Here is a 26,232-nt window from a genome sequence, read left to right as displayed (position 1 = left end):
ATTATTGTGAAAACATATTTGTGTTTGGTGGTATTTACAGGCCAAGGTTCCAGAGAGATTAAGTAGACATGTATTTTATAGACAATAGACAACAGGTGCAGGAGTAGGCCATTCGGCCCTTCGATCCAGCACCGCCATTCAATATGATCATGGCTGATCATCCCCAATCAGTACCCCGTTTCTGCTTTCTCCCCATATCCCCTGACTCCGCTATCGTTAAGAGCCCTATCTAGCTCTCTCTTGGAAGTATCCAGAGAATTGGCCTCCACCGCCCTCTGAGGCAGAGAATTCCACAGACTCTCTGTATTTTACTTGACATTATTCATCATTCAAATTCCTACTGGATTTATCCACGTCATGTTGCATTTACAGTTATGACCAAGAGCCCAGATTGGAGAATTTTTTTAGTGGAACAGCCACTGAAATGCACTTACATTTTCTTAGGGACACAGAGATTCATAGTTTTGTTAGCTTCTAGCTGTCCTGTGGAAAGATGGACATAATTTGATTTTGCTTTTTTTCAAAATCTACAAAATATAATAGATGCACATGAGCATTTCATAAAATGTGAATCCCCATATAAACCTTTCATTCAAATTGAATATGAAGTAATTAATTGAATAAATAATTCAGCATTTTAATGTAGTAACATGATGGCAGTCACAAAATTGTTCTAGAATATGTTGCTGCCGAACTGAGAATATTCTGTAGTGGCTGCATAAGTATTATTTTAAACACGAGTGATCAACTGACCACTAAACTAGTCAGTTATACTTGTATATTTTTTAAGCTGAAACGAAATCCTTATGAAAGTCATGTAAAGTTATGTTGTAAACTAAACACTTAGGAAATGTGCAAACAAGCAACTTACAGAAATATTTCTAGCATCCCCATAACAAACCAGATAACTTTATCAAGTAATAAAAAAGGCAACTGCTGGAAATTCTCATCAGGCATGGAAAAAAGCAAGAGTTTTGACCAGATTGTCCTCAACCCTTTGTTCTTAGTTTTTGCAGTAATTCCGCTCCCAATGACTTCAACACCTTGACAGCACAGAGGCAGAAGTCAGGATGCCGTTAACACAAATGCAATGCAACTAATCATTTGCAAAACCACGATCGAGCCAACAGTGAAATCTGGCCGAACATTTTATGTTGATGATTTTTCATGATTTTCATCCAATTAAAATTTTGGAAGAGAATGGGTTCTTCAGGGGCAGTCAGCATGGCCTTGTCTGAGGCAGGCCAAATCGTACTAATGTGATTGAGGTTTTGGAGGAAGTGAGGAAGACGATTGATGATGGTAGGTTGGTGGATGATGCCTACACGGATTCTTCTGAGACACTTGATAAAGTTCCATGGTAGGCTGACCCATAAGATATCAGACTTAAGGAATTTGCAGCATTTGTTTTTTTTAATCAGTGAAGTGTTTGCAGACAGTGTCTAAGAAGAATCATTCCAATATTCCCCCAAATGCAAAGATGGTATGTGGCATTTTGGTTGTGCTTATTGTAAGAATTAGTTTCTGCCTTGATATATTAATATTTCATTGTGGTATTCTCCATCCTGAGCTCTTTTTTGAAACTGCAAATACAACCATCGTTGGGTATTTGGCCTAACCTGAAGAAATTTTACTGTCATCGTTACACCCAAGTACTTACACTTAAATAAGTGATATCACAACAGAAAATCATGTTATTTACTTATTAGATTATCCCCATAGAAGCTAAAAGTCCTCCGACACAAGGAACTTCAGGTGCTGAATGCATCTTGACTCATGGCATCATTAGTTGCATTAAATTAACTTGACTTTGTTGTGTTTCTAAGATGAGTGGAAAGTGAGAAATCTTTCTCTCGGTAAAATGATTATGACCAGAAAGTTGGGACGATGGGATTTGTTTCTCTTTTACCTTGCCTTTCAGCTCTCAGTGTCCTGAATGAGGGTCCTTCTAATCCAGGTGTTACTTGAAGATAGAGCTGATAACAGCTGCGTTTGTTTTAAGTGAATAGTTCTTGTTATTAATTTTGAAATTAAAGTGTGGGATTGGAACAGTATTTCAAGGTGGGGATTTCTTTTAAAACTAGAACTTATTGAAATGCCTCTGCCATTATTCCACTAAGTAATTGGAGTAAAGAACAGCAAATGTGAAATGAATCTTCTAAAGGTGGCTGGAGAGGTAAGATTTTGTAGATTAAAATCTAGAAGCCTTCAAATAAATTCATTTTTCTGAATTTTTTAACCATTGCCTTACAAATTGGAAGTTTTCAATTACATAGATAGTAACACGACCAAGGATTTATTGATAGTCTTGAACATAATCGATAAAGCAGTTCTCAGTAATGGTGACTGGATAATGTTTGATTTCTATAACTGACCAAGAGACGCAAGGAATTGCAGATGCTGGTTTACTCACCTACCTCGTCTCACAAGGATCAAAGTGAAAAATGTTCCATTTTCTAATTTGCAAACAAGCATACTATTGTCTCCTTTCTTAAAGCAAAATTCCTACATAAAGTAAAGTAGACTCCGCCTTAATTAGATTCTTAGTGGATGTGTTTACATAAACTGCCATACCTTTAGTTGCAGGGGCATTATCGTAATGAATCAGGTATGTTTTTTTTTAGAATCATAAAACTATTTGGCCATTCGGCCCACCATGTTGGCCAAGTTGGCATTCTTGACTAATCTCATCTGCCTGCATATCCTTTTAAAACCCTTTCTATTGAATGTAAGTGGAATATGTACAGTAAATGGAAAGATCCTTACCAGCATTGATGTAAAGAAGGATCTTAGTGTCCAAGTCCATAGCCCCCTGAAAGTGGCAATGCAAATTGATAGAGTGGCAATAAAGGCATAGGGTATGCTTGCGTCTTAGGTCAAGGCATTATAAGAGCCAGGAAATCATATTACAGCTCTATAGGACTTTGTTAGTCTATATTCGGAGTATTATGTTTCATTGTGGTCGCCCCTTTACAGGAAAGATCTGGCGGTTTTGGAGAGGGTGCAGAAGAGGTTTACCCGTAAACTGTCCAGATTAGAGTGTAGAATGTACAAGGAGAAGTTTGATCAATTTGAATTGTTTTCTCTGGATCATCTGAGATTGAGGAGGGATCCAATAGAAGTATATAAGATTGAGAAGTACTGATGGGGTAGACGGTCAGAACCCTTTTCCCAGAATGGTAAATTCAAATACTAAAGGGCCTGGCTCTAAAGTAAGAGGGGAAAGGTTTAAAGGAGTTGTGTGTGGCAAGTGTTTTATACAGAGGGTGGTAGTAGCTGGAATGTCCTGCCAAGGGTGGTACTGATGTTAAAGTGTTTTTTGTATATGCACATAGATGTTGCAGGGAGTGGAGGCATATGGAACATGTGCAGGCACAAGAGATTAGTTCATCTAGGTGTGTTCATGTTCAACATTTTGGGTTGAAGGGCCTGTTCCTGTGCTGTTCAATGTTCCAACCAAAAATCTGTCCAAATATCTTTTGAAAGTTGTAATTCATTCTGCTTCTATAGCTTCTCGCAGTTCATTCCAGATACAGGCCACCCACTGAATGTAAAAGGTGCCCTGAAATCGCCCTTAAATCTTTCCCCTCTGGCCTTAAGCCAATACTCTCTAGTTTTAGAATCCTCTACCCTGGGGAAAAAGTTTGAATAATCACTTTATCCATGTCTCTCATGATCTTGCACAACTCATTAAGGTCACCCCTCAGCTCTTGCATTCAAGTCGCACGCTATTCAACCTCTCCCTAAGGTAAGTCCAAGCAATATCCTGGTGAATTTTCTTGAACTCTTGATTTGAAGATGAAGTCCCACTGGTGAATGAATTGGATTCACTGCTGCTTGTGTATCCACTGCAAGATCAAGATATTGTGTGAGAAACATTATAATAAATATGGTCCAGAGTAATGCTTCTGCACGCCTCACTGTTGGAAGAGCATCTGTTACTCTTGCAATATATTTTCCTCTTGTTCACACACCGCTTATCATTACATCCTCTCCAAGCATGCAAGTTGATGCCAAATGGTTGTTTTTGTTTCTCTGAAAGCACATGAGTAGAAAGCAGATTACCGGTTAAACCATTCATAGCTGAATCAAAGTAATTGAGGAGGTGGTATGCAATAGATAATTTGGAATTACTTTGATGCATATATGTGGGAACAACAGCAGGATGATATCAAAAAACAATGAATAATAATATCTGCTTATTGAATTTTTTTCTTGTTTTTATTGATAGTATGAATTTCTGATGCAATTGTCTTGAATAAATGAATTCCAGGTTAATGACATGTGTCAGTTGTAAAAATGTTTGTTTTCCTCTGTTTTATGATTGAATTTGCCTTTTTTTTCTTCCAGAGTTGAACCTGTTCTAACGCTGTTTCTAACATGCTTTCCCTGTCCCTCCTAGTCCCCACCGAAAGGTGCCACCATTCCCTACCGCCCAAAGCCCGCCTCTGCCCCCGTCATTTTTGCAGGTGGCCAGGTAAGAGCAGATCCCCTCTCGGCCTCCGCAGCCAACCTCAGCCTCTTACTGCAGCACCAGCCACTGCCTGTTAGTGCATTCAGGTTTCTCATCTTCACTTGCATGTTGTTTTCTAATGGTCACTGAGCTATGTCAGATGCTGCTTAGAAGAGTGTGTGAGTGTGTGAGTATGTGTGTATGTGAGTGAGTGTGTGCGTGCGTGTGTGTGTGTGTATGTACATGAGTGTGCGTGTGGGAATGGGAGGTAAATATATAAATATGTATGTTTACGTGCGTGTGCCTACTTTCCCTTCCACTTGAGTGCATATACATTGATATGTGACAATATTGAGTAACTCCAGGTCATCTTAAATATGCACTTTGTCTCAGCAACGATTTTGTCTACATTGTGACAAAGTGTCACGTGCTTAGCCTGAAATCTTTCAGTCCATTTTTGAATTTTTTTTAATTGACTTTTAGTACAGTGGTTTCAAAGCACTGTTTCAAGATAAGTCGATAGGCATGATTTATCACTGCATAACTGGATGATCCAATTTTGAGATTTTCCAGTATTCAGCACTTAAAATTAATACTAAAACAAAATAAAACCTTTTTCCAATTTTGTTTGGCCGATGTTGCATCAGACATTCGTATAGCATCACATTTTAATAAAAACACCTAAACAATCATCTCGAGAACTGGAGCAACAATATTTTACAAAGCAATATTTTACCCTGTAAATAATGGAGGAAAATGTTAAAATAATAGTAAATATTTTCACTCTGGCCAGTGTCAGTTAAAACTTTCAATTTTGTGTGTTAATCCATTTATACATTTAAAATCCTAAATTGTGTAGCATTGAAAATTTGACTCCTTATTATAACACGTTAGGGAAGCAGGGTTCTGTGGTATTTTTTGCTTATTACCTTGTAGCTCTTGGATTAATTGCCAGGTGGTGGGGCTTTGGTTGGTTGTTGCAGTTCTCCTGATTTAAAATATTCCTTGAAGCTTATCTTAATATCTCTTCCTGGGGATTGTTATCAAACTTTTAAATACATTTGCGTATCCATTTGTCATTAGTTTGGATATTATTATATAAACTGAATTAGCATTAACACATAATGCTTATTATTGCAGCAAATAACAAAGAAAGCAGCAGAAAACACCATATCAACAGATTGCTACATCACACTAAAAATACATTTGGAGCAGCAACATAATCTCTATATTACGGGCAGTCTTTTTATGTCAACCCGTGCTTTTTATGTGTATTATTATTAAAGTTTTATTGTACTACAAAGTCACATTTGTTGTTAAACTAATGTGATGCCTTTGGACTGAACAGATATTTGCAAGATGTAGCCCCAATAAGTGCAATAAACTTCTGTTAACATATTAAAACGTTACCAATAAATACTCATGGCAAATACTGATATCCAATTAGCACATTTTCAAATATCCCTCAAATGCTACATTGTGAATTAAAGCTAAAACATTGTATTCTAAATTAAACCTGGTGCTTGATAATTAAATGTATTTGCAGATGTCATTTCATCTTCACTTTGTCTTTTAAAACCTCCAAATCCCATTTCGTAAAATTCCTATAGTTTTTTTTCATTGTTTCCTTTGTATTATTAGACAACATCTTTGCTGGGATAACATGCATTCTGGTGTACAAAAAATTGATGCAGGTCAGGTGCTTGCAGGGGTGTTAATTGTGGATGATTTTTTTGGGAAGAGATTTATTTTGAGCTTCAAAGTAGGATTGTTTTCTTTCATTTTTTCAGGCCTATACAATTCAGGGACAGTATGCCATTCCACACCCAGATGTGAGTTTTTCCCCCTTTCTTACCCTAATTATGAGCTATGGAAAATAAAATGCATGATTATGTATATTATTATTAATGAATATTAATAAGATATTCTATTATGATTTTCCTTGTTTGGTTACCAATGTATTTGTGCTCTCTGGTAATTGTTTTTAACTGACCACTTTGTTATATTGTAATGTTTACCACAAATATATTTGATGGAAAATAAGTGCCTCACTTTCACAGTCCTCATGGCTAGATCAGATTAATAATGAAGTCACGCAATCTGATGCTTGATGTGTACTGTTCCATACACATAATGATAAAGCATTTTGAACAGTTTTGTAACCATTTTCCATTGGTTACACAAACTTGTAAACTTTTAAAGCTGATTTTATTTGAAACTGTTCCTTCTTCACGTCCATTTCTTTCTGGTAAGCACAAATTCTATTACTCCCAATTAAAATTATTCATTGAGCTGGCACCTACATAATTTCATTGGTTTCAATCTTCCCCCTCATTAAGTTTTAGCAATGGCTCTTAAATATTTTCCTCAGGGACTTTGATCTGATTTCCCTTTGTTTTAGATTTGCCCCATCAGTGTAAGAAATTTACCTCTCAATTCCCTTCAATATTTTTTAATTACCTGACTCAAATCATCTTCCATTTGTATTCTGCAGGTTGTAAGTCCAGCTATGTAATTGCTCCTCTATAATGGAACACTTGGGCTTGGTTAATTTCTGTTCAGCCTCTCCAAATCTAATTATTTCTATGATGTGCTGCTCAGAAGTAAACGTGATGGCCAGGATTTTGTGAAGACTTACCAAATATTCCTCACCTAATATTCTAACCCTATCCTTATAATGAATGCACTGCTAACCTTCAGCCTTCGGATTTTGTTCTATAATTTGGAAAATTTCCCAACAATGCAGACAGCCCCTTAAATTTATTATGATTCTGCTCATAACTTTACACTATTACCTAGATTTATCTCCATTTGGTCCAGAATGGATGACCTTGCATATATCACTGATCAGACCTGATTTTTTTTGGCTTATTTTCAATTTGGCAAATGGAATTTTAGTTAACAGACTCATGTTAAATTTTGCAAGTCATGACAAATTACTTCCTCAAAATTTTAACTTGGCTTTATTGATCGTGTAGCTGTTTAGAATCGTCTTCTGTGTGATCAGAAATGCCACTGAAAGGCATTCTCTCAAGTCACATCATAATTACTAACATTTTGCCAACTGCACTTGCACATTTTAAACATACATTATCAGCAGCAGAGTGCATTATTATATCTATATTTGAGCCCAGTGAGAATTGTTCTTCTACATCTTGGGTTGAAATGTTGCATCCTTATGCACTTGGCATTTGTGCCATGGGAACAGAATATTGGTTCTCTGTTGCTCCACCTGTGTGAAGAAATGTTGCAATATTTAAAAAAAAAATCTTAGAATTCAAAATGTATCTTTTGCTGATATTAAATAGAATACATAAATGCAAAACCTCAATGTTTTGTGGAGTTAATGTTTAATGTTCATATGATTTCTCCATTTTCTCAAAGATATCTCAGTCCACAACCTTAACATTACATAATAAATAGATCTGAAATAGGTTATTTGACCCCATGTCATTTGATAATATCTTGGTTGTTTTCCAAATATATCCATAACTTCCCTATATTATTCTCTTATCTCTTAATTTTCTTATTATCTAAAAATCAATAGTGAATATGCACAGTGACTAAACCCCCACAGTCTCATTATATAGAGAATGCCAAAGATTCACTACACATGGACGAAGACATTTCTTTTCATTGCTATTCCAATTGACTAGCCTGTTATCTTGAGACTCTGTCGCCCTCATTCTGGTCATCCAATTCAAGGGAAACATCATCTCTACATCCACCCTGTCAGGCTGTGTGTAACAAAATAAAAATATTTCAATGAGATCACCTCTCGTTCTTCTTATCTTTGGTATCAGAATAATGAAGCATCATTTAAAGGATGAAAATCAAACCGTACATGTCCTTCAAATGTTCACACCTGTGCTATTGCCATTTTTTGCATGTTTCCAGCAGAGACAGTAAGAATTTTTACCACTTTTACTAATTTGTGAGTAAAATGGAATATATACATCTGGGGAGTTTATATTTTTCTCAAAAAAGTAAATATCTGGTAAATTCCAAGGTGCTGATATTGATAGGAAATTCAAATGATGCCATTCTTCAGATTTCCTTCGAAAATCAAAGCAAATTAGAATTATAGCCGTTAATGTTGTTTCATCAAACCCCCTATATCTTCCTACCAGCCAAATCTTGCCATATATACTTGTGTCAAATGTCTTCAGCATTGAGGCACAGAAAAGCACTTTAAACCATTCAGGCAATTGATATATTGCAAAATTCAGTAGGCACCTAAACCTATTATTCTTTAACAATTGCCTCAGAATATTACAGAAGCTGCAAGATCTGTTACTGGATGGTCAGTGTCAGTTGATATATCTCAATGTGGAATCCATTCCTTTCTCTTGTGGTTCTTGGTAGCAATGTGACTTGGCTACCAACCCTATTGTTTTTGTTGAGGAGTGGCTGTGGGGCACGCATCAACAAGCCTAGCCTTTTAATTAGATTCTGATTGCAATGTAAAATAAAGGTATCCTTAAGGTTAAAATTACTCCATGCATTATGGGTTTGATTTGCACTGCTGCCTAAAATACAATTTCTGCCACAATATATCAACAGTTGTTTGATGCCAACAGTGTCAGAGCTCTAATCTTCCACACAGACTTGCAATGGGTTTCTTCCATTTCTCAGTCAAACAGCAAGGCAGGGGTCTCATGCTATGGGAGCATTTCAACTTTGACACTGGCCATCTTGCTCCACAGGATGCTTGCCTCTTGTCGGCTGACTATAAATCGGCGTTGGCATCAACATTGTGGAGAGGTCCGCAGCTTGCTCACCCATCCTCCCAGCTGAAGGAATCTGCATGGAGACCAGAGTCCTTGAGAGAAAAAATGGAATTAAAAAACTGTAATGAAGATTCAGGAAGCTGGGGTACGTTTGAGTCCCAAAAGAGGCTAAATCTCTTGTCTCTTGTCGCATAGGTATCAGTGGGTCTCAGATGGGCAACATCTATTTGCCACATCTATTTCCAGAGGGAGCTAAGCAACTCTTTTTGCTGGCTCTCAGAGCTGAGACCAAATCTTTCCTTCCTCTTGATTGCTACAGGCTTACGACAGTTTTTCTGATCCTTTTTAATAATGGGAGACATTAAGGAAAGATGAGATCCCACGCACAGAAAATATAATTTTGAAGAAAAAGTATCCTTATTTTCCATCAAATTGAGTGTTTGCCATGTTACAGCATGGTTCATTGACTGACTTTATTTTTTTGTTTCTAAGAGTAGTGTTTGTGTTATTGTTAAGTAATCAGTTAGTTCTAATTTCCCCTCCTACCCTCAGCAGTTGACCAAGCTTCATCAGTTGGCTATGCAGCATACCCCCTTTACTCCCCTTGGGCAGACCACCCCTGGTTTCCCTGGTACGTACCCACAGTGCCCTATTCAGCTCCTTTTCTTGGCACCTCTGTTTTTCTCTTTTCTCTCTATTGTTTCTGTTTATAAATGTGGAATGGATATATGCTCATTGCTTCAGGATTTAATCTAAAGTTAATTAACATTTGTAAAGCAAAATTAATTTTTCGCATTCTTCTGTTTTTAACCTGCTTTTGACTGAATGGAGGCGAATGAGTAGTTTGGATGTGGATCAGTTTATCATGGTATTTGTGAAGTTTTTAATCCAGCAGCAACTCTTCTTCACATCTATACTACATTTTAATTAAAATAATTGCTATGTATTAAGTTGCAGAAAATGTAAAGACTGTTGTTGCTTAAACAAGTAATTTTAAAGGAAGAAAGTGCTGCTTCTGCAGAGGGTTTAATTTTTGAATATACAAACAAAAATGAATGGCCATTGTAGATCTGTGTGTGACCTGATGGTAATTTATAATCCAAAGCAACGGGAGTTGTTTCCAATGATTTTCACAAAGGTCTTTTTAAATTCTGGCTGATGCATATTTACTGTCTTAAAAATTGAAAAAATAGGTACTAGAATGACAAACTGAGTCAGACTCGCTGAGTGGGGCAATCCCAAAGTAGGAACAGTGTTTGATAGGTTTTGTCACAACAAAAAGATATCATGGTTTATTTTAATGTGCTTTGACAATTCCCCATAATTAGATTCTTCCGTACAATTTGAAACATTAGCAAGGATCTTGCATTCAATAGCCAAGTAACAGCAAATGCAGTCAACATTCAAAAAGATTGCAATGACTTTTCCATTACGAGTTGTTATCAATCTAAAGAGATCCCTGATATATCAAAGCAACTGGCGTTGAGATTACATCACAGAAATCAAAGAAAGATGGTGATATCTGTCTTTTTTTTTTAACATTTTGGGCATTTTATAGATGCTAATTAAAAAATGGAAAATGCATGTAGTCATGTGAAAGTAGTGATTTTTAAATGTTTTAAAATCCTTTAAAACAATTATTAAAACATTTAATTGTGATTAGTCTCCCAAATACACAGTAATAATGGCCAAGTATTTTGTTACTTAGTCTTCCAGCAATAATGCTGTAGATTCTCGAGATATTTTGTATGGAAATGAGTTGATAAATATGAATATTTGGCAATTCAATTTGTTTCTCTTGGTCACAGCAGAGAAGGTAGCAAAACAATGCAGGGGCATTGAATCAGTGACAGCAGCTGTGTGTTCAGCTTTGGGTCAGTGGTGTTAATTTTGATACAGCTGCCATCCTTGTGAGACAAGCATTTTGGTTGGTCATATATAATTCAAATATGTTTATATTGGTCCTGGGGAGATTCAATCTGGAAGTAATGTAAGCAATTCTGAGCCTCCATTTGGAAGGTAAATTATGCTTTCTAGACAGCGATGAAAACAGAAAATGCTGGAAACGCTCAACAGGTCAGACAGTATCTGTTACGAGAGAAACAGTTAATGTTTCAAATTGATTGTTTCAGCGGACGTCAGATTTCTGTTTGTAATATTTTACTTTCCCTTCTAGCCAAAAGGGAAAAAATTATAATGGAGACTGCAACAACAACATTCATTTTGGGATGGGCTTGTGTTGGGGATGGAAAAGTCCAACATTTTTGTCTCAATGCACTTTTAATTGATGGATTTGAATTTTTGTAACGAGACAAATCACATGTTGGTGTGTGTTTATTGGTAAAATGTGTGGACTGGTTTCCAATGCAGTGCATTTAACTTCATTGCTTTGATGGTACTGAAGCACTTACTTTCTTCAATTCTTAGCAAGGACATTTCAGAAATATTTTGGAATAGAAGAGAGCTGCATCTATGAAAGAGGGAAAGATAACCAATCTTGCATTTGGAAGCCTTTATGTGCAGTCAAGAGAGGCATCAACTGTCAAGCTGCTTTGTTATACTGCCTTCTCCCACCCTATGATCTCACTCTGGAAGTGCAAGTGTCACTCAATGCCCATCTAAAATAAAAAGGCATTTATAAATTATACCAAATTTCAAATGGACAAAGTCAAGGCCACCTTAGACCATATGCATACTAAGATTATCATGCTTGTATTTTTTAGCAATAAGACACAAATAAATTAATTTACGCAAGATGTACAAAGTACAGGCAATGATTGAACTAAAAAAAACTTGTCTGCATGTACAGTTGAGATAACCATTTCATACTGAAAAACAGCTTTATGGATTTGTTTTTTTTATTTGAAAACACTTCTGTGAAAATCATGAAATACAAATTTTGTTTACAACTAGAGAGAAAACTGGTCAATGATCAATCTGACCATGTGTGTGTGATAAAGAACACATCTGGCTGTGTAGATTTAGTTCATATATTGGAGATGAGAAGATTGTATTGTTGATATTTCACATCTGTAGTGTATTCCTAACCACTTCCTTGTATTTTCATAGGTATGGATGCCAATTCCCCAGCCAGTACTCATGAACTCGCCATTCCCAATGATGTAAGTGACTTCCATTGGGAAAGGCACGAGTCCGAAACTCCTTGAGTGTCTTGCTGATATCAGCTGTAATGACTCTAGGAACTGCTGGTTTCACTCGGATCCTATCCCAAAATGCATTCATTCCAAACCTGCTCAGTGACTGAAGACTTGCAAATACTGCTCTTCTGATATAACAGGATGGCCCATGAGGTTTTTGTCGGCGATTTATGCCCTCTGTCTGCCTAATCAAACCACCTAAAATTAAACTAAATGGGAAGAGGAAGTAGCCCCAAATATTCAACATTTAGTTGAAGGTTGCAACTTTTCCCTTGCTTAGATATATTTTTATATGTCATTTAACGCTTTTTTTAAAAGATGATGAATTCCAAACCCATGCAACTCATATATTTTGTCCTTGACACGGTTTTGCTTTCCACGAATTAACATAATCTGTGGCCTCTAATTATTGACCTCAGTGCCACAGATTATGTTAATTCGTGGAAAGCAAAACAGTGTCAAGTTTGCACACCTTTCCTATTCATCCCCTCGAGGTCTTTGAATTGTGTGCACATCAATCTTTTCTCACATCCCTTCGAAAGAAAACATTCTAATCTTGTTATTCTCTTATTGCAACAATAATTCTCCAGCCTTGGCAAAATGCTTAAATGTCCCGTGTACCCCCTCTCTTGTGCTTATTCCATTTTGCCTGCAGTGTAAGTAACAGACTCGTACACAATACCCAAGCTCTAGCTTAACTCGCTTGCATGGATTTAGCCTGACTTTTCTGGTTGTGCTTTTTGTATTGGCAATAATCCTGTTTGCTTCCTTCAGCGATCTCTGAACTTGTAGATCAAGATCTCATTTTTTCTATACTTAGTATTTGTTTTTTTTACTGTGTTTAGTTTTTTTTTAATAAATAAAGATGTTATATTTCTTGTCAGAATTACTGAGTTGCTAAATGGAACATCTCCAGTCTAATATTTAACAATCCTTTTGTCTGTTGACATGTACATACGGCACATTACTAGTATTCAATCACTGTTAAAGGAACTGTTTTTCACTACTTTAATAGTCTCTGTTTTCTTACCCTATATTTCTGTTAAACCTTGGAAACCCTATCTCATTGCACTGCTATTCCCCCAGGAAGATGGTGTACAGGTCTTGTCTTAACGAGTAACCAAGTCAGTCCATATTGCACTCAAGATGGTCAAATTTCTTTCCACATTGAATAACGTCCTTTTGATTCCACTTGCTATCTTCAAATAAGTTGGAATGTGCAGCTGTTAGCTATGGCCACCTTTGTATGGAATATACAGAACATTCTTCTTTTCTAAACAATTTGATACCCTTTATTTCCATTATGTTGATGACTGCATTGCTGCTCTCAACTGAGCTTGAAAAGGTTATTAATTTTGTTTTCAATTTCCACCCGTACTTTCCTGTGGTCTGTCTCTGAATGCAGTCTTACTTCCTCGACGATTTTAATTCTGTTTGTGAAGAGGTTACAAATCAATATCCACTTTAATTCTTCTGATTTTCTGAACTACCTTACCGATACATCCTTCCAGCTTGCTTCCTATAAGAACTCTATGCCATCTGTGTACTTTCTCTAAGACTGTAACATCTGCCTTGAGACTGTCACTAGTAATATCAATGTTTCAGATATGATTTTCTTTCTTCCCAGTCAAGAATTTTCTTCAATGGAGAATTCCCCTTTCATTGTTGTTGAGAGAGCCCTTGACTATGTTCATTCCTCCCAGGATTCCAGTAGGGCTCTCTTTGTCCCTCAATGTCCACTCAAGCGGCATTTCCTGTCAAGATACCAACACTCAACATTTCTATCAGCTTGACCAAATTGCCACCAGCAAATGCGTCTACAGTACCCATCCCCTTTCATTTTTATAGAGTGATACCTCCTTCCATGATGCCTTGGTCCATTTGTCAGTCCATGCCCTCCTTTCTCTCTCTGTACAAGTACAGAGGATCAGTAACTGCTCTTTAATCTCTGTTCTATCCTTTTTAAGGTTCAGTCTGTCAAAGGAGTTAAATGTACCACTTTTAATTTAGTATCCACAGTTTATAGTACGGAGGTCTCGAACTTTTTGTATCTTAATTGTGCATTTGATTCTTCCATATTCATTGCTGTGTTTTGATTTTGTTCATGCTACCTTTAAATATCACCCTTTGCTCCATGTTCCATTACAGCCCTTTTGCTTTGCTCAATCATCCTCTTGTTACTTATTTTTTTCTATCTACTGGACGGAGATGAAACTCCCCTCGCTTCCTTCTCCACTCCATTCCTTCTGCGTGCTAAATACTTGTTACTTCTCCAACTTTATACAGATCTGATATAGTTATCAGTCTGAAACATTTAAACTCTGTGCCTCTCTCCATAATTGCTTAATGATCTGCCAAACATTTTGAGCATTTTCTGTTTACACTTGTTCTGGCTAACTTCTCATAGCTAATTCTTCAGTCAAGTCAAGTCAAGGGAGCTTATTGTCATGTGCCCAGATAGGACAATGATATTCTTGCTTGCTGCAGCACAACAGGGTATTGTAAGCATAAATACAGAACAGTTCAGTGTGTCTATATAGTATAGACCATATATATACACATAAATAAACAGATAAAGTGCAATAGGCTGTTATAGTTCAGGGTTTGTTTGATGGCGAGTTTAATAGCCTGATGGCTGTGGGGAAGAAGCTGTTCCTGAACCTGGATGTACCAGATTTCAGGCTCCTGTACCTTCTACCTGATGGCAGCGGAGAGATGAGTGTGTGGCTAGGATGGTGTAGGTCCTTGATGATGTTGGCAGCCTTTTTGAGGCAGCGACTGCAATAGATCCCTTTGATGATGGGGAGGTCAGAGTCGATGATGGACTGGGCAGTGGTCACAACTTTCTGCATCCTTTTCCGCTCCTGGACGCTCAAGTTGCCGAGCCAAGCCACGATGCAACCAGTGAGCATGCTCTTCAGTTTCTTCAGATTAACATGAACAATCACTGGCATTTTATGTAATCTATATTAAAGATTTGTTGTTCCAAAAAATGTATGCTCCAATACATTAAAGCCATTAGAACCTAAAATGTTTTAACCCTGAAATTAGAGGAGTTCAGTTCATACTAATATAGCCAGGCCATGTTTATCAGCTGATTATCTTGAGGGACCTATACTGCATTTATTTGCTTTGAATTATTATTTGTGAACTTCGACAAGATTCAGTAGTGTTTACTATAATGATACACATCTAATCTATGCAGTATATTTTTACATACCTGTTCATAAAAGTCCATATTATGTATAATTTACAGCAGGGTCATTTAGCTTTCTCATCATTGCTGATGTTCATGAACGACTGTTACCTTCTACTTGATTTAATTTCACACCATGTACTACCTAGTTTCATGCATCTATGGTTCTGCTCTTTGGTGTTCCATAGCCACTCCACCACTTGAGTAAGGATGTTGCTGAAGTATATTTAATATGAAAAACATTATTAATTGTACTTCCATTATCCCTACAGTATATTATGTGCAATGAAATTGGCTTGATTTTAAATTTGGGTTTACAATTATTGTTTTTTTTAAATTATCATATGATTTCTGCGCCCCAACTTTCTTGCATTTGTAAAATTCTGTTTAACGGACAGCTTTTGATTTTCAAATTGTTAAGGCTGCCACGCACAGTTCATAGAGCAATGCAGAATATTGCTCAGTATCCTATATCTGCCTTCTCTCCATACCCCCTGATCCCTTTAGCCACAAGGGCCACATCTAACTCCCTGTTAAATATAGCCAATGAACTGGCCTCAACTACCTTCTATGGCAGAGAATTCCACAGATTCACCACTCTCTGTGTGAAAAATGTTTTTCTCATCTCGGTCCTAAAAGACTTTCCCCTTATTCTTAAACTGTGATCCCGTGTTCTGGACTTCCCCAACATCGGGAACAATCTTCCTGCATCTAGCCTGTCCAACCCCTTAAGAAAATTTGTAAGTTTCTATAAGATCCCCCTTCAATCTTCTAAATTCTAGCGAGTACAAGCCGAGTGTATCCAGTCTTTCTTCATATGAAAGTCCTGCCATCCCAGGAATCAGTCTGGTGAACCTTCTCTGTACTCCCACAATACTCCAGGTGTGGTCTCACCAAGGCCCTGTACAACTGCAGCAGAACCTCCCTGCTCCTATAATCAAATCCTTTCACTATGAATGCTAACATACCATTCGCTTTCTTCACTGCCTGCTGCACCTGCATGCCTACTTTCAATGACTGGTGTACCACGACACCCAGGTCTCGTTGAATCTCCCCTTTTCCTATTCGGCCACCATTCAGATAATAGTCTACTTTCCTGTTCTTGCCACCAAAGTGGATAACCTCACATTTATCCACATTATACTGCATCTGCCATGCATTTGCCCACTCACCCAACCTATCCAAGTCACCTTGCAGCCTCCTAGCATCCTCCTCACAGCTAACACTGCCCCCCAGCTTCATGTCATCCGCAAACTTGGAGATGTTGCATTCAATTCCCTCGTCCAAATCATTAATATATATTGCAAATGACTGGGGTCCCAGCACTGAGCCTTGCGGTACCCCACTAGTCACTGCCTGCCATTGTGAAAAGGACCCGTTTACTCCTACTCTTTGCTTCCTGTCTGTCAGCCAGTTCTCTATCCACATCAATACTGAACCCCCAATACCGTGTGCTTTAAGTTTGCATACTAATCTCTTATGTGGGACCTTGTCGAAAGCCTTCTGAAAGTCCAGATATAACCCATCCACTGGTTCTCCCTTATCCACTCTACTGGTTACATCCTTGAAAAATTCTATAAGATTCGTCAGACATGATTTATATTTCATAAATCCATGCTAACTTTGTCCAATGATTTTCCCCACTACCGTTATACTACCGTTTTGGTTATGGCAGAAGGATTGTCCCCACTCTCAGAACACATACTGCTAGTTACACTGCGGAGGTAATTAAAATTGACAAACAATTGCATCGTGCAACACGTTCCGGACATAAAGTGCCGGAGTAATTCGTCATGCTAGTCTGGAGTGGATGGATGGATGATGTTTCGGGTCAAGATCTACTGCTGGATTGCACAACGCACCTGACTGCTCTGGGGCCGAGACCCACAGTGGCGCCAAAAGATGCAGCGCCAATGTTCACTGCCTCCCTGTTCCCTCTGAGGCCAGCACCACCGAAGCTGCTGCCAACCGGTACCACCCCAGCTGCTTCCAGACCAGTTCTACCGATCTTCACTGCCAGGCTGGGCTGCCAACACCACCTCCATCCCACGCTGCCTCCCCAGCTGCTTCCAGGCCAGACCTACTGCCACCACCTGCCGGCCCACACTGCCTCCTCAGCCACTTCCAGACCGCACCTGCCACCGCCAACTGGCAGCAAGCCAAGGTTGCCAACTCGCATGGATTCTAGGCCCAGTTGCAAAGTAAGAATCTGAAGAAGGGTCTCAACCCGAAACAACCTACAGTGCCCTCCATAATTTTTGGGCCAAAGACCCATTATTTATTTATTTGCCTCTGTACTCCACAATTTGAGATTTGTAATAGAAAAAATCACATGTGTTTAAAGTGCACATTGTCAGATTTTATTAAAGGGTGTTTTTATACATTTGGGTTTCACCATGTAGAAATTACAGCAGTGTTTATACATAGTCCCCATTTCAGGGCACCATAATGTTTGGGTCACAGCAATGTCATGTAAATGAAAGTAATCATGTTTAGTATTTTGTTGCATATCCCTTGTCTGTGATTCATGGACATCACCAGTTGCTGGGTGTCTTCTCTGGTGATGCGCTGCCAGGTCTGTATTGCAGCCATCTTTAACTTGGGCTTGTTTTGGGGGCTAGACCCACTTCAGTTTTCTCTTCAGCATATAAAAGGCATGCTCAATTGGGTTCAGATCAGGTGATTGACTTGGCCACTCAAGAATTGACCATTTTTTAGCTTTGAAAAACTCCTTTGTTGCTTTAGCAGTAAGTTTGGGATCATTGTCTTGCTGTAGAACGAAACGCCGGTCAATGAGTTTTGAGGCATTTGTTTGAACTTGAGCAGATAGGATGTGTCTATACACTTCATAAAACGAGCATAAGCTAATGATGGATGCAATACAGGCCAGGCAGAGCATCACCAGAGAAGACACCAGCAACTGGTGATGTCCATGAATCGCAGACTTCAAGCAGTCATTGCATGCAAAGGATATGCAACAAAATACTAAACATGACTACTTTCATTTATATGACATTGGTGCCCTGAAATGGGGGGACTATGTTTAAACACTGCTGTAATTTATACATGGTGAAACCAAAATGTATAAAAATGGCCTTTATTAAAATATGACAATGTGCACTTTAACCACATGTGATTTTTGTCTATTACAAACCTCAAATTGCGGAGTACAAAGGCAAATAAATAAATAATGTGTTTTTGTCCCAAACATTATGTTGGGCACTGTATGTTCTCTAGAGATGTAGCCTGACCTGCTGAGTTACTGCAGCACTTTGTGTCCTTTTGGGTATTAATTAGCATCTGCAATTTTTTGTTTCTCAATTACTCTGCAACCCCTTACTCGGTTATCGTGGACTAATGGCAAAAATGGACACCACTTTCCCCCCCTCCCAATTCTGGAATAACTATCATTTGCATTAACATCAGCCTAGTTGAAGCGCTGAATGGAAAATATGGACATGTATTCAAGTAAACACACAACAGAAACATGAGATACATTATCAAGTAGAGGTATGGCTATTGGATCTGTTGGCATGTATTTACTTCTGTGTGTTCACATTCTGGAAGTTTCAACAGCCTGAGTTCATTGCATGATACAAATTGGTTATTTAAATTAATTTTTTTCCCAATTTTGTTTCCAGCTGATAGGGTGTATAATCGGCAGACAAGGCAGCAAAATCAATGAGATCAGACAGATGTCTGGGGCGCAGATTAAAATAGCTAATGCAGCGGAAGGCTCAACGGAACGTCAGATAACAATTACCGGATCCCCTGCCAACATAAGCCTTGCACAGTACCTCATTAATGCAAGGTAAGAGAATTTAGCCAAGTAGTCATGTGGGGGATGAGCAGGCAATCATTCTAGTTTGTTATTCAGTCATACTAATACCATGATAATAGTTAGAAAATCATAAAGGAACTTATTACTTGGTTAGTGACCAAATTGCGTTAATTTAAGTTTTGCATTAGCTATGCACAGAAAATATTCAGTGAGATTCTCAATGGGCCAACTTTTTCTTGTCCGCATTACTTCTCTAATTTCCTTCTGTCCCTGACATGCCCCAGTTAAATTGGTTGTATCTTTTCTGGCTTTCTTGGAGGATAAGGGGCGTGTCGGTGTTGGGTAATAAAACACTACAGATAGAAAGAGTCACAATGAGTTGTTATTGAACTCACGAGGTTCCGGAATCGCTTAATTGCTCCTTTTCACATTTGCATGCAGCACACCATGGATATGGAATAGAAATTGATTTCATTCACAAAGGTATCTGGCAAGTGATTTTACATGAGCTTGGACATTTGATGTTATTAAATACATAGAGTGCAGATTTACAGTCCTGTGCCATTGTACATTTGTCAGGACCACTGGTAACAACAGGTTAATGCAAATTACCACTCACGAACATAAGTATCTTTAACTTTACATTGGTCGGCATGGACAAGTCAAGCCGAGGGGCTTGTTTCCATGCTGTATGACACTGACTCTTGAGGATAATGTAGATTACCAAGAGTATGGCCATGCAGCTCAACTTAACAGTTAGAAAATTTGCCTTCACATTAGATTAATGGAACCTTGAGCTGTAACTTGGGCGTTTCCCATCCAATAAAAGTTGCATAAACAGAAAATAATTGGTTCATCGTAGATCGGAAGCTGATACCATACACCTACAAATGCCACACAGTGAAGCATCTTAGACCTAGCACCAAAGAGCCAGAGATATTCAACACAATTTTCCAATATGGCAAAATTTACAGAGACTATTGGAAATACTCAGCTGCTGTATGTGGAGAGAGAAACAGAGTTAATGTTTCAGGTCACTATTGCCCAAATAGCAGCTATCCTGTCTGTTGTTATTTATTCTCCACGATTTATCTTTCAGTATTTGGATTCCTTTTCTCTCCAAGAACAAGTATTTCCTTGTCCCTGTGGTCTTATTGACTATCTGTTTTACCGATGTGGTTATTAAAAAACATCCTTCTTTTTCAGTTTGCTTTGATGTCTGATTTGAAATACTTTATTTTAATGAACTCTTTCATTTTTTCACTTTTGTAGTGGCTGGTTATTCTGTTTACATTGTGTTTTGAGACTGAACATTGTTCCTAATTTCTGTCCTGAATACACTACTTAATCTGTTATCTTTTCCATTCTTAAATGGACATGGCCCTTCTCTCAAAAGTAAACATGGATCTGAGTCCACCATAGAATCCAGGTCACGACCTGAACTCTATCCTTTGCGGCAACCACACACTGTTTTAAAAGGCTTATCATTCTTATTCAGATTGCTCATGAAAAGGGCCTTTTGTAAAAGTTAATAGAAGAGCTGCTTCTTCCTGGAGCGAGGTGGAGGGTAAATGCGTGGCTGAAAGACTGGTGCAGAGGGCTGGGATTCAAGTTTCTGGATCATTGGGACTTCTTTTGGGGAAGGTGGGACCTGTACAGAGAGGATGGGTTGCACTTGAACCCGAGGGGGACCAACATCCTGGCGGGGAAATTTGCAAAGGTCACTGGGGAGACTTTAAACTAGAATGGTTGGGGCGAGGGACTCAAATAGAGAAAGCTAGTAGACCGAATGGGAGGCAGGAAGCAGAAAAGGGAAGCACTCGGACACAAGAGGAGAAAGAAAAAAAAGGAAATAAACAGAGAAGAAGAGACGGGGGGTTTCTTAAATGTGCATATTTTAATGCTAGGAGCATTGTAAGAAAGGTGGATGGGCTTAGAGTCTGGATAGACACATGGAAGTATGATGTTGTGGCGATCAGTGAAACATGGTTGCAGGAGGGCTGTGATTGGAAACTAAATATTCCAGGATTTCGTTGCTTCAGGTGTGATAGAATTGGAGGGGCAAGAGGTGGTGGTGTTGCATTGCTAGTCAGGGAAGATATTACAGCAGTGCTTTGGAAGGATAGATTGGAGGGCTCATCTAGGGAGGCTAGGGAAGCGGAAAATCAAAATGTGACAGGAGGATCCAGAATGTGTGAAGATAAAGCTCTAGATGTAAAAGGGGCAAAAACGGGAAGGAAAGGTAGTAAAAATCATATGAAAGTGCTTTATCTAAATGCACGGAGTATTCGAAATAAGATAAATGAATTAACGGTGCAATTAAGTATATATAGTTATGATATCGTGGCCATTACGGAGACATGGCTGCAAGGGGATCAGGACTGGGAGTTAAATATAGAGGGGTACTCGACAATTAGAAAAGATAGACAGGAAAGAAAGGGAGGAGGGGTGGCCCTTTTAATAAGGGAGGGAATAACGGCAATAGAGAGGAAGGATATTGCGTTGAAGGATCAGGATAGTGAAACAGCTTGGGTACAGATAGAGAATAACAAGGGGAAAAAAACACTAGTGGGTGTAATTTATAGACCTCCAAATAGCTGTGACGCTGTTAGTCAGAACATAAATCTGCAAATAGTTGACGCATGTAAAAAGGGAACTGCTGTAATCATGGGGGACTTCAATTTTCATATTAATTGGGCAAACCAAACTGGGCAGGGTAGACTAGAGGAAGAGTTTATAGAATGTATTAGAGACGGGTTCCTAGAACAGTATGTCACAGAACCGACAAGGGGGGAGGCAATCTTGGATCTGGTCCTGTGTAATGAAGCAGGATTGATTAAAAATGTCATAGTTAGGGACTCGTTGGGAACAAGTGACCACAATATGGTCGAATTCCATATTCAAATAGAAGGGGAGCAGGTTGAAACTCAGGCTAGGGTGCTTAGTCTAAATAAGGGGGATTATGAAGGTATGAGGACTGAGCTGATCAAAGTTGACTGGGATAGCAGACTCAAGAATAAGACGGTACATGAGCAGTGGTGTACGTTTAGGGATCTACTGTATAACCTTCAAGAAAAATTTATTCCTATGAAGAAAAAAAGGGGTAAGGGTAAGAACAGTCAGCCATGGCTCAGTAAAACTATAATGGATAGTATTCGGCTGAAGGCAGGGGCATATAGGGTAGCCAGAGATAGTGGGAGGGTAGAGGATTGGGAAGCATTTAAAGGTCAGCAAAAAATAACTAAGAGATTAATTAAGACGGGGAAAATAGACTATGAAAGGAATTTAGCGAACAACATAAAAACTAATAGTAAGAGTTTTTATAGCTATATAAAAAGAAAAAGGGTGGCTAAGGTGAACGTTGGTCCATTGGAGGGTGAGACTGGAGAGTTGTTGGTGGGGAACATGGAAATGGCAAAGGCATTAAACGAGTATTTTGTATCAGTCTTCACCATAGAAGACACAAAAAATATTCCAACGCTGGATAAACAGGGGGCGGTAGGAATGGAGGTGCTAAATACTATTAAGATCACCAAGGAGGTGGTATTAGGGAAATTAATGAGACTGAAGGAGGATAAATCCCCTGGGCCTGATGGATTACATCCAAGGGTCTTGAGGGAGATAGCGGTGGGGATTGTGGATGCATTGGTGATAATTTTCCAAAACTCCCTGGAGGCAGGAACGGTCCCAGTGGATTGGAAAATGGCCAATGTAACACCTATATTTAAAAAAGGAAGTAAACAGAAGGCGGGTAACTATAGACCGGTTAGTCTAACATCGGTGGTGGGTAAAATGTTAGAGACAATTATTAAAGAAACACTAACGGGGCACTTGGATAAACATGACTTCATCGGACAGAACCAGCATGGTTTTGTGAAGGGGAAATCCTGTTTAACGAATCTGCTCGAATTCTTTGAGGAAGTAACAACCCGGGTGGATAAAGGGGAACCGGTGGATGTGGTATACTTGGACTTCCAAAAGGCTTTTGACAAGGTGCCACATAAGAGACTATTGCTAAAAATAAAAAATTATGGGATTGGGGGTAATATATTAGCATGGGTAGAGGATTGGCTAACAAATAGGAAGCAGAGAGTGGGGATAAATGGTTCATACTCGGGATGGCAACCGGTAACTAGCGGGGTTCCGCAAGGGTCGGTGCTGGGACCCCAGTTGTTCACAATTTATATAAATGATTTGGAGGAGGGAACCAAGTGTAATATATCAAAATTTGCGGACGATACAAAAATGGGAGGAAAAGTAGGGGATGAGGAGGATAGGAAGAGTCTGCAAAAGGATATAGATAAGCTAGGTGAGTGGGCAACAACTTGGCAGATGAAATTTAATACTAATAAATGTGAAGTCATTCACTTTGGGAAAAAAAATGATAGGGCAAGTTATTTTCTAAATGAGGAGGAGCTGCGTTGTAATGCAACTCAAAGGGATCTAGGGGTATTAGTACATGAATCACTAAAAGTCAGTATGCAGGTGCAGCAAGCAATCAGGAAGGCCAATGGAGTTTTGGCCTTTATTGCTAGGGGGATTGAGTATAAAAACACGGAGGTCTTGCTGCAGCTGTACACAGTATTAGTGAGACCACATTTGGAATACTGTGTACAGTTCTGGGGTCCATACTTAAGGAAGGATGTACTAGCCCTGGAGGCAGTGCAGCGAAGGTTTACAAGATTGATTCCTGCAATGAGGGGATTGACATATGAGGAAAGGTTAAGTAAGCTGGGACTCTACTCTTTGGAGTTTAGGAGAATGAGAGGCGATCTCATTGAAACATATAAGATCGTGAGGGGCCTTGATCGGGTGGATGCACCGAGGATGTTCCCAATGATCGGGGAAACTAGAACTAGGGGACATAGTTGCAGAATAAGGGGGGGCTCTTTTAAAACTGAGATGAGGAAGAACTTCTTCACCAAGAGGGTGGTTAATTTATGGAATTCACTGCCCCAGGGAGCAGTGGAAGCAGAAACGTTAAATATATTTAAGTCTAAAATAGATGGTTTTTTAGCTGCCGAGGGGATAAGGGGCTACGGGGAGAGGGCAGGGATATGGACCTAGGTATGGTTAGTATAGTAAGACCTGAGTGATCTCCTGGACAAGTGTCGATCGCCTGGATTGGGGTCGGAGAGGAATTTCCCGGATTTTTTTCCCGAATTGGACCTGGGTTTTTATCCGTTTTTTTGCCTCCCCCAGGAGATCACGCGGTTCTTGGGGTGGAGAGGGGTGATAGCGGTATAAAGGGGAGGGTAGTGTCTTGTGTTCTGTGTCTTGTGTCTACTGTTTGTGGGTAAGTGTGTCTGTTTAGTGTTCAGCCATGAGCGAATGGCGGTGCAGGCTCGACGGACCTGGTGGTCTACTCTCGCACCTACTTTCTATGTTTCCTAGAGGATCCCTATTCCAGTGCAAGCAAGTGCTTTTTGCTAATGTTTGGTTGATTCTTGCGGGGTATTTAGCAAGCTGAAAATAAACCCCTTAATGATTGCGCCAAGCTGGCTTCCAAAACCAGTCAAACATCTCTACTAGCTAAACGCAGAAAATGCTGGAGCAATTCAGCGGGTCAGGCAGCATCTCTGGAGAACATAGATAGGTATTGTTTCAGGTTAGGACACTTCTTCAAACTGATTATAGGGAGGGGGGGGGGGGGAGTGAGAGAGAGGGAGGAGAGAGTTGGAAGGGAGATAGTGGTGGAACAAAGCCTAGTGAGTGATAGGTGGTTACAGGTAAAGGTGGGGGGCAGTTGATTGGCAAAGATTTGACCAAAGATGAAAAGACAAAGAGAAGGCAAAAGACAAGGACATGATAGAGAATGTGTGAAGTGTTAAGTCAGAGGAAGGGATATAGGTGGAATAGGATCGGGGGGGGGGGCAAGGGAAAGGGAGAATTGGGTGCACATCAGATGGGGCATAGGGAAGAGGGGGTGGATTGGGGAAGGGGAAGTGCTTGTTGGTTAGTTACTTAAAATTGGAGGATTCAATGTTTGTACTGTTCATTTGTAAGCTCTCCAAGCGGAATATGAAGTGCTGTTCCTCCGTTAAAGCAGCAGGCCTTGGCCTAAGATTAGATTCGGCAACCGCGCTCAGTTCACCAAGGCCTGCTGGATCTCCTGGTTGCTAACCATTTTAACTCCTCTTCCAATTCCCATACTAACTTTACTGTCCTGGGCCGTTCCGTTGCCAGAATGAGCCCACACCCAAACTGGAGCAACAGCGCCTCGTATTCCGCTTGCGTAGAATATTATGAACATGGAACTCTCCAATTTCAACTAACCCACGTACACAAACTCCCCTCGCCCAACCCATCCATTTATATTCATTTCACGCCTCTTCTATCCTCGTGTCATTGTCTCGCACTTTCTGTCCTTTTATCTCTGGCCTTTGTCCAACCACCTGTTAATTAAACCCCCCCCCCCCCCCACCTATATCCACCTATCACTTGCCACCCTTTGTCCCGACCCCCTCTCTTCCAGCTTTCTCCCCCTACTGCAATCAGTCTGAAGAAGGGTCCCAACCCAAATGTAATCTATCCATGTTATCCAGAGATGCTGCATGATCCACTGAGTTACTCCTGTACTTGGTGTATTTTTTTAATAGACCAGCATCTGCAGTTCCTTGTGTCTTCATATCCTTCCTTCTCTCCAGGGATGCTGCCTGTCCCGCTGAGTTACTTCAGCATTTTGTGTCTACCAACTAGATGCTTGTACAGAAACCCATAAATCTTAATCGCATGGGATCCAAGGAGAGATAGCTGAATGGATAGAAAATTGGCTTCATGGAAGGAAGCAGAGGGTGATGGTGGAAGGTTGCTTCTTGGACTCGAGGCCTGTGATTAGTGGTGTGCATTGGGGTTTGGTGCTGGGCCCGTTAATGTTTGTCATCTACATCAATGATTTGGATGAGAACATACAT

General features: G+C 39.4%; 1 protein-coding gene across 21 annotated transcripts in view; it reads left to right on the top strand.

Moving 5' to 3' along the window:
- pcbp3 (poly(rC) binding protein 3) overlaps window positions 1–26,232 on the top strand; it is a 187,226-nt gene that overhangs the window by 151,729 nt on the left and 9,265 nt on the right. For 10 of the 21 annotated variants that reach the window (XM_033024402.1, XM_033024403.1, XM_033024396.1 and 7 more), the window contains 5 exons: window positions 4,403–4,546; window positions 6,244–6,285; window positions 9,160–9,328; window positions 12,253–12,305; window positions 19,179–19,348. In XM_033024402.1, coding sequence (XP_032880293.1) covers window positions 4,403–4,546; window positions 6,244–6,285; window positions 9,160–9,328; window positions 12,253–12,305; window positions 19,179–19,348 — 578 coding nt within the window. Of the gene's footprint in view, window positions 1–4,402; window positions 4,547–6,243; window positions 6,286–9,159; window positions 9,329–9,735; window positions 9,815–12,252; window positions 12,306–19,178; window positions 19,349–26,232 lie in introns of all 21 variants that reach the window. The other 11 variants (XM_033024408.1, XM_033024411.1, XM_033024409.1 and 8 more) reach the window with 5 other exon arrangements.

The sequence above is a fragment of the Amblyraja radiata genome, chromosome 7 (assembly GCF_010909765.2).
Source record: "Amblyraja radiata isolate CabotCenter1 chromosome 7, sAmbRad1.1.pri, whole genome shotgun sequence".
Taxonomy (NCBI): domain Eukaryota; kingdom Metazoa; phylum Chordata; class Chondrichthyes; order Rajiformes; family Rajidae; genus Amblyraja; species Amblyraja radiata.
The sequence above is the reverse complement of the archived record's forward strand: the minus strand, read 5'-3'. Positions and strand labels throughout refer to the sequence as shown.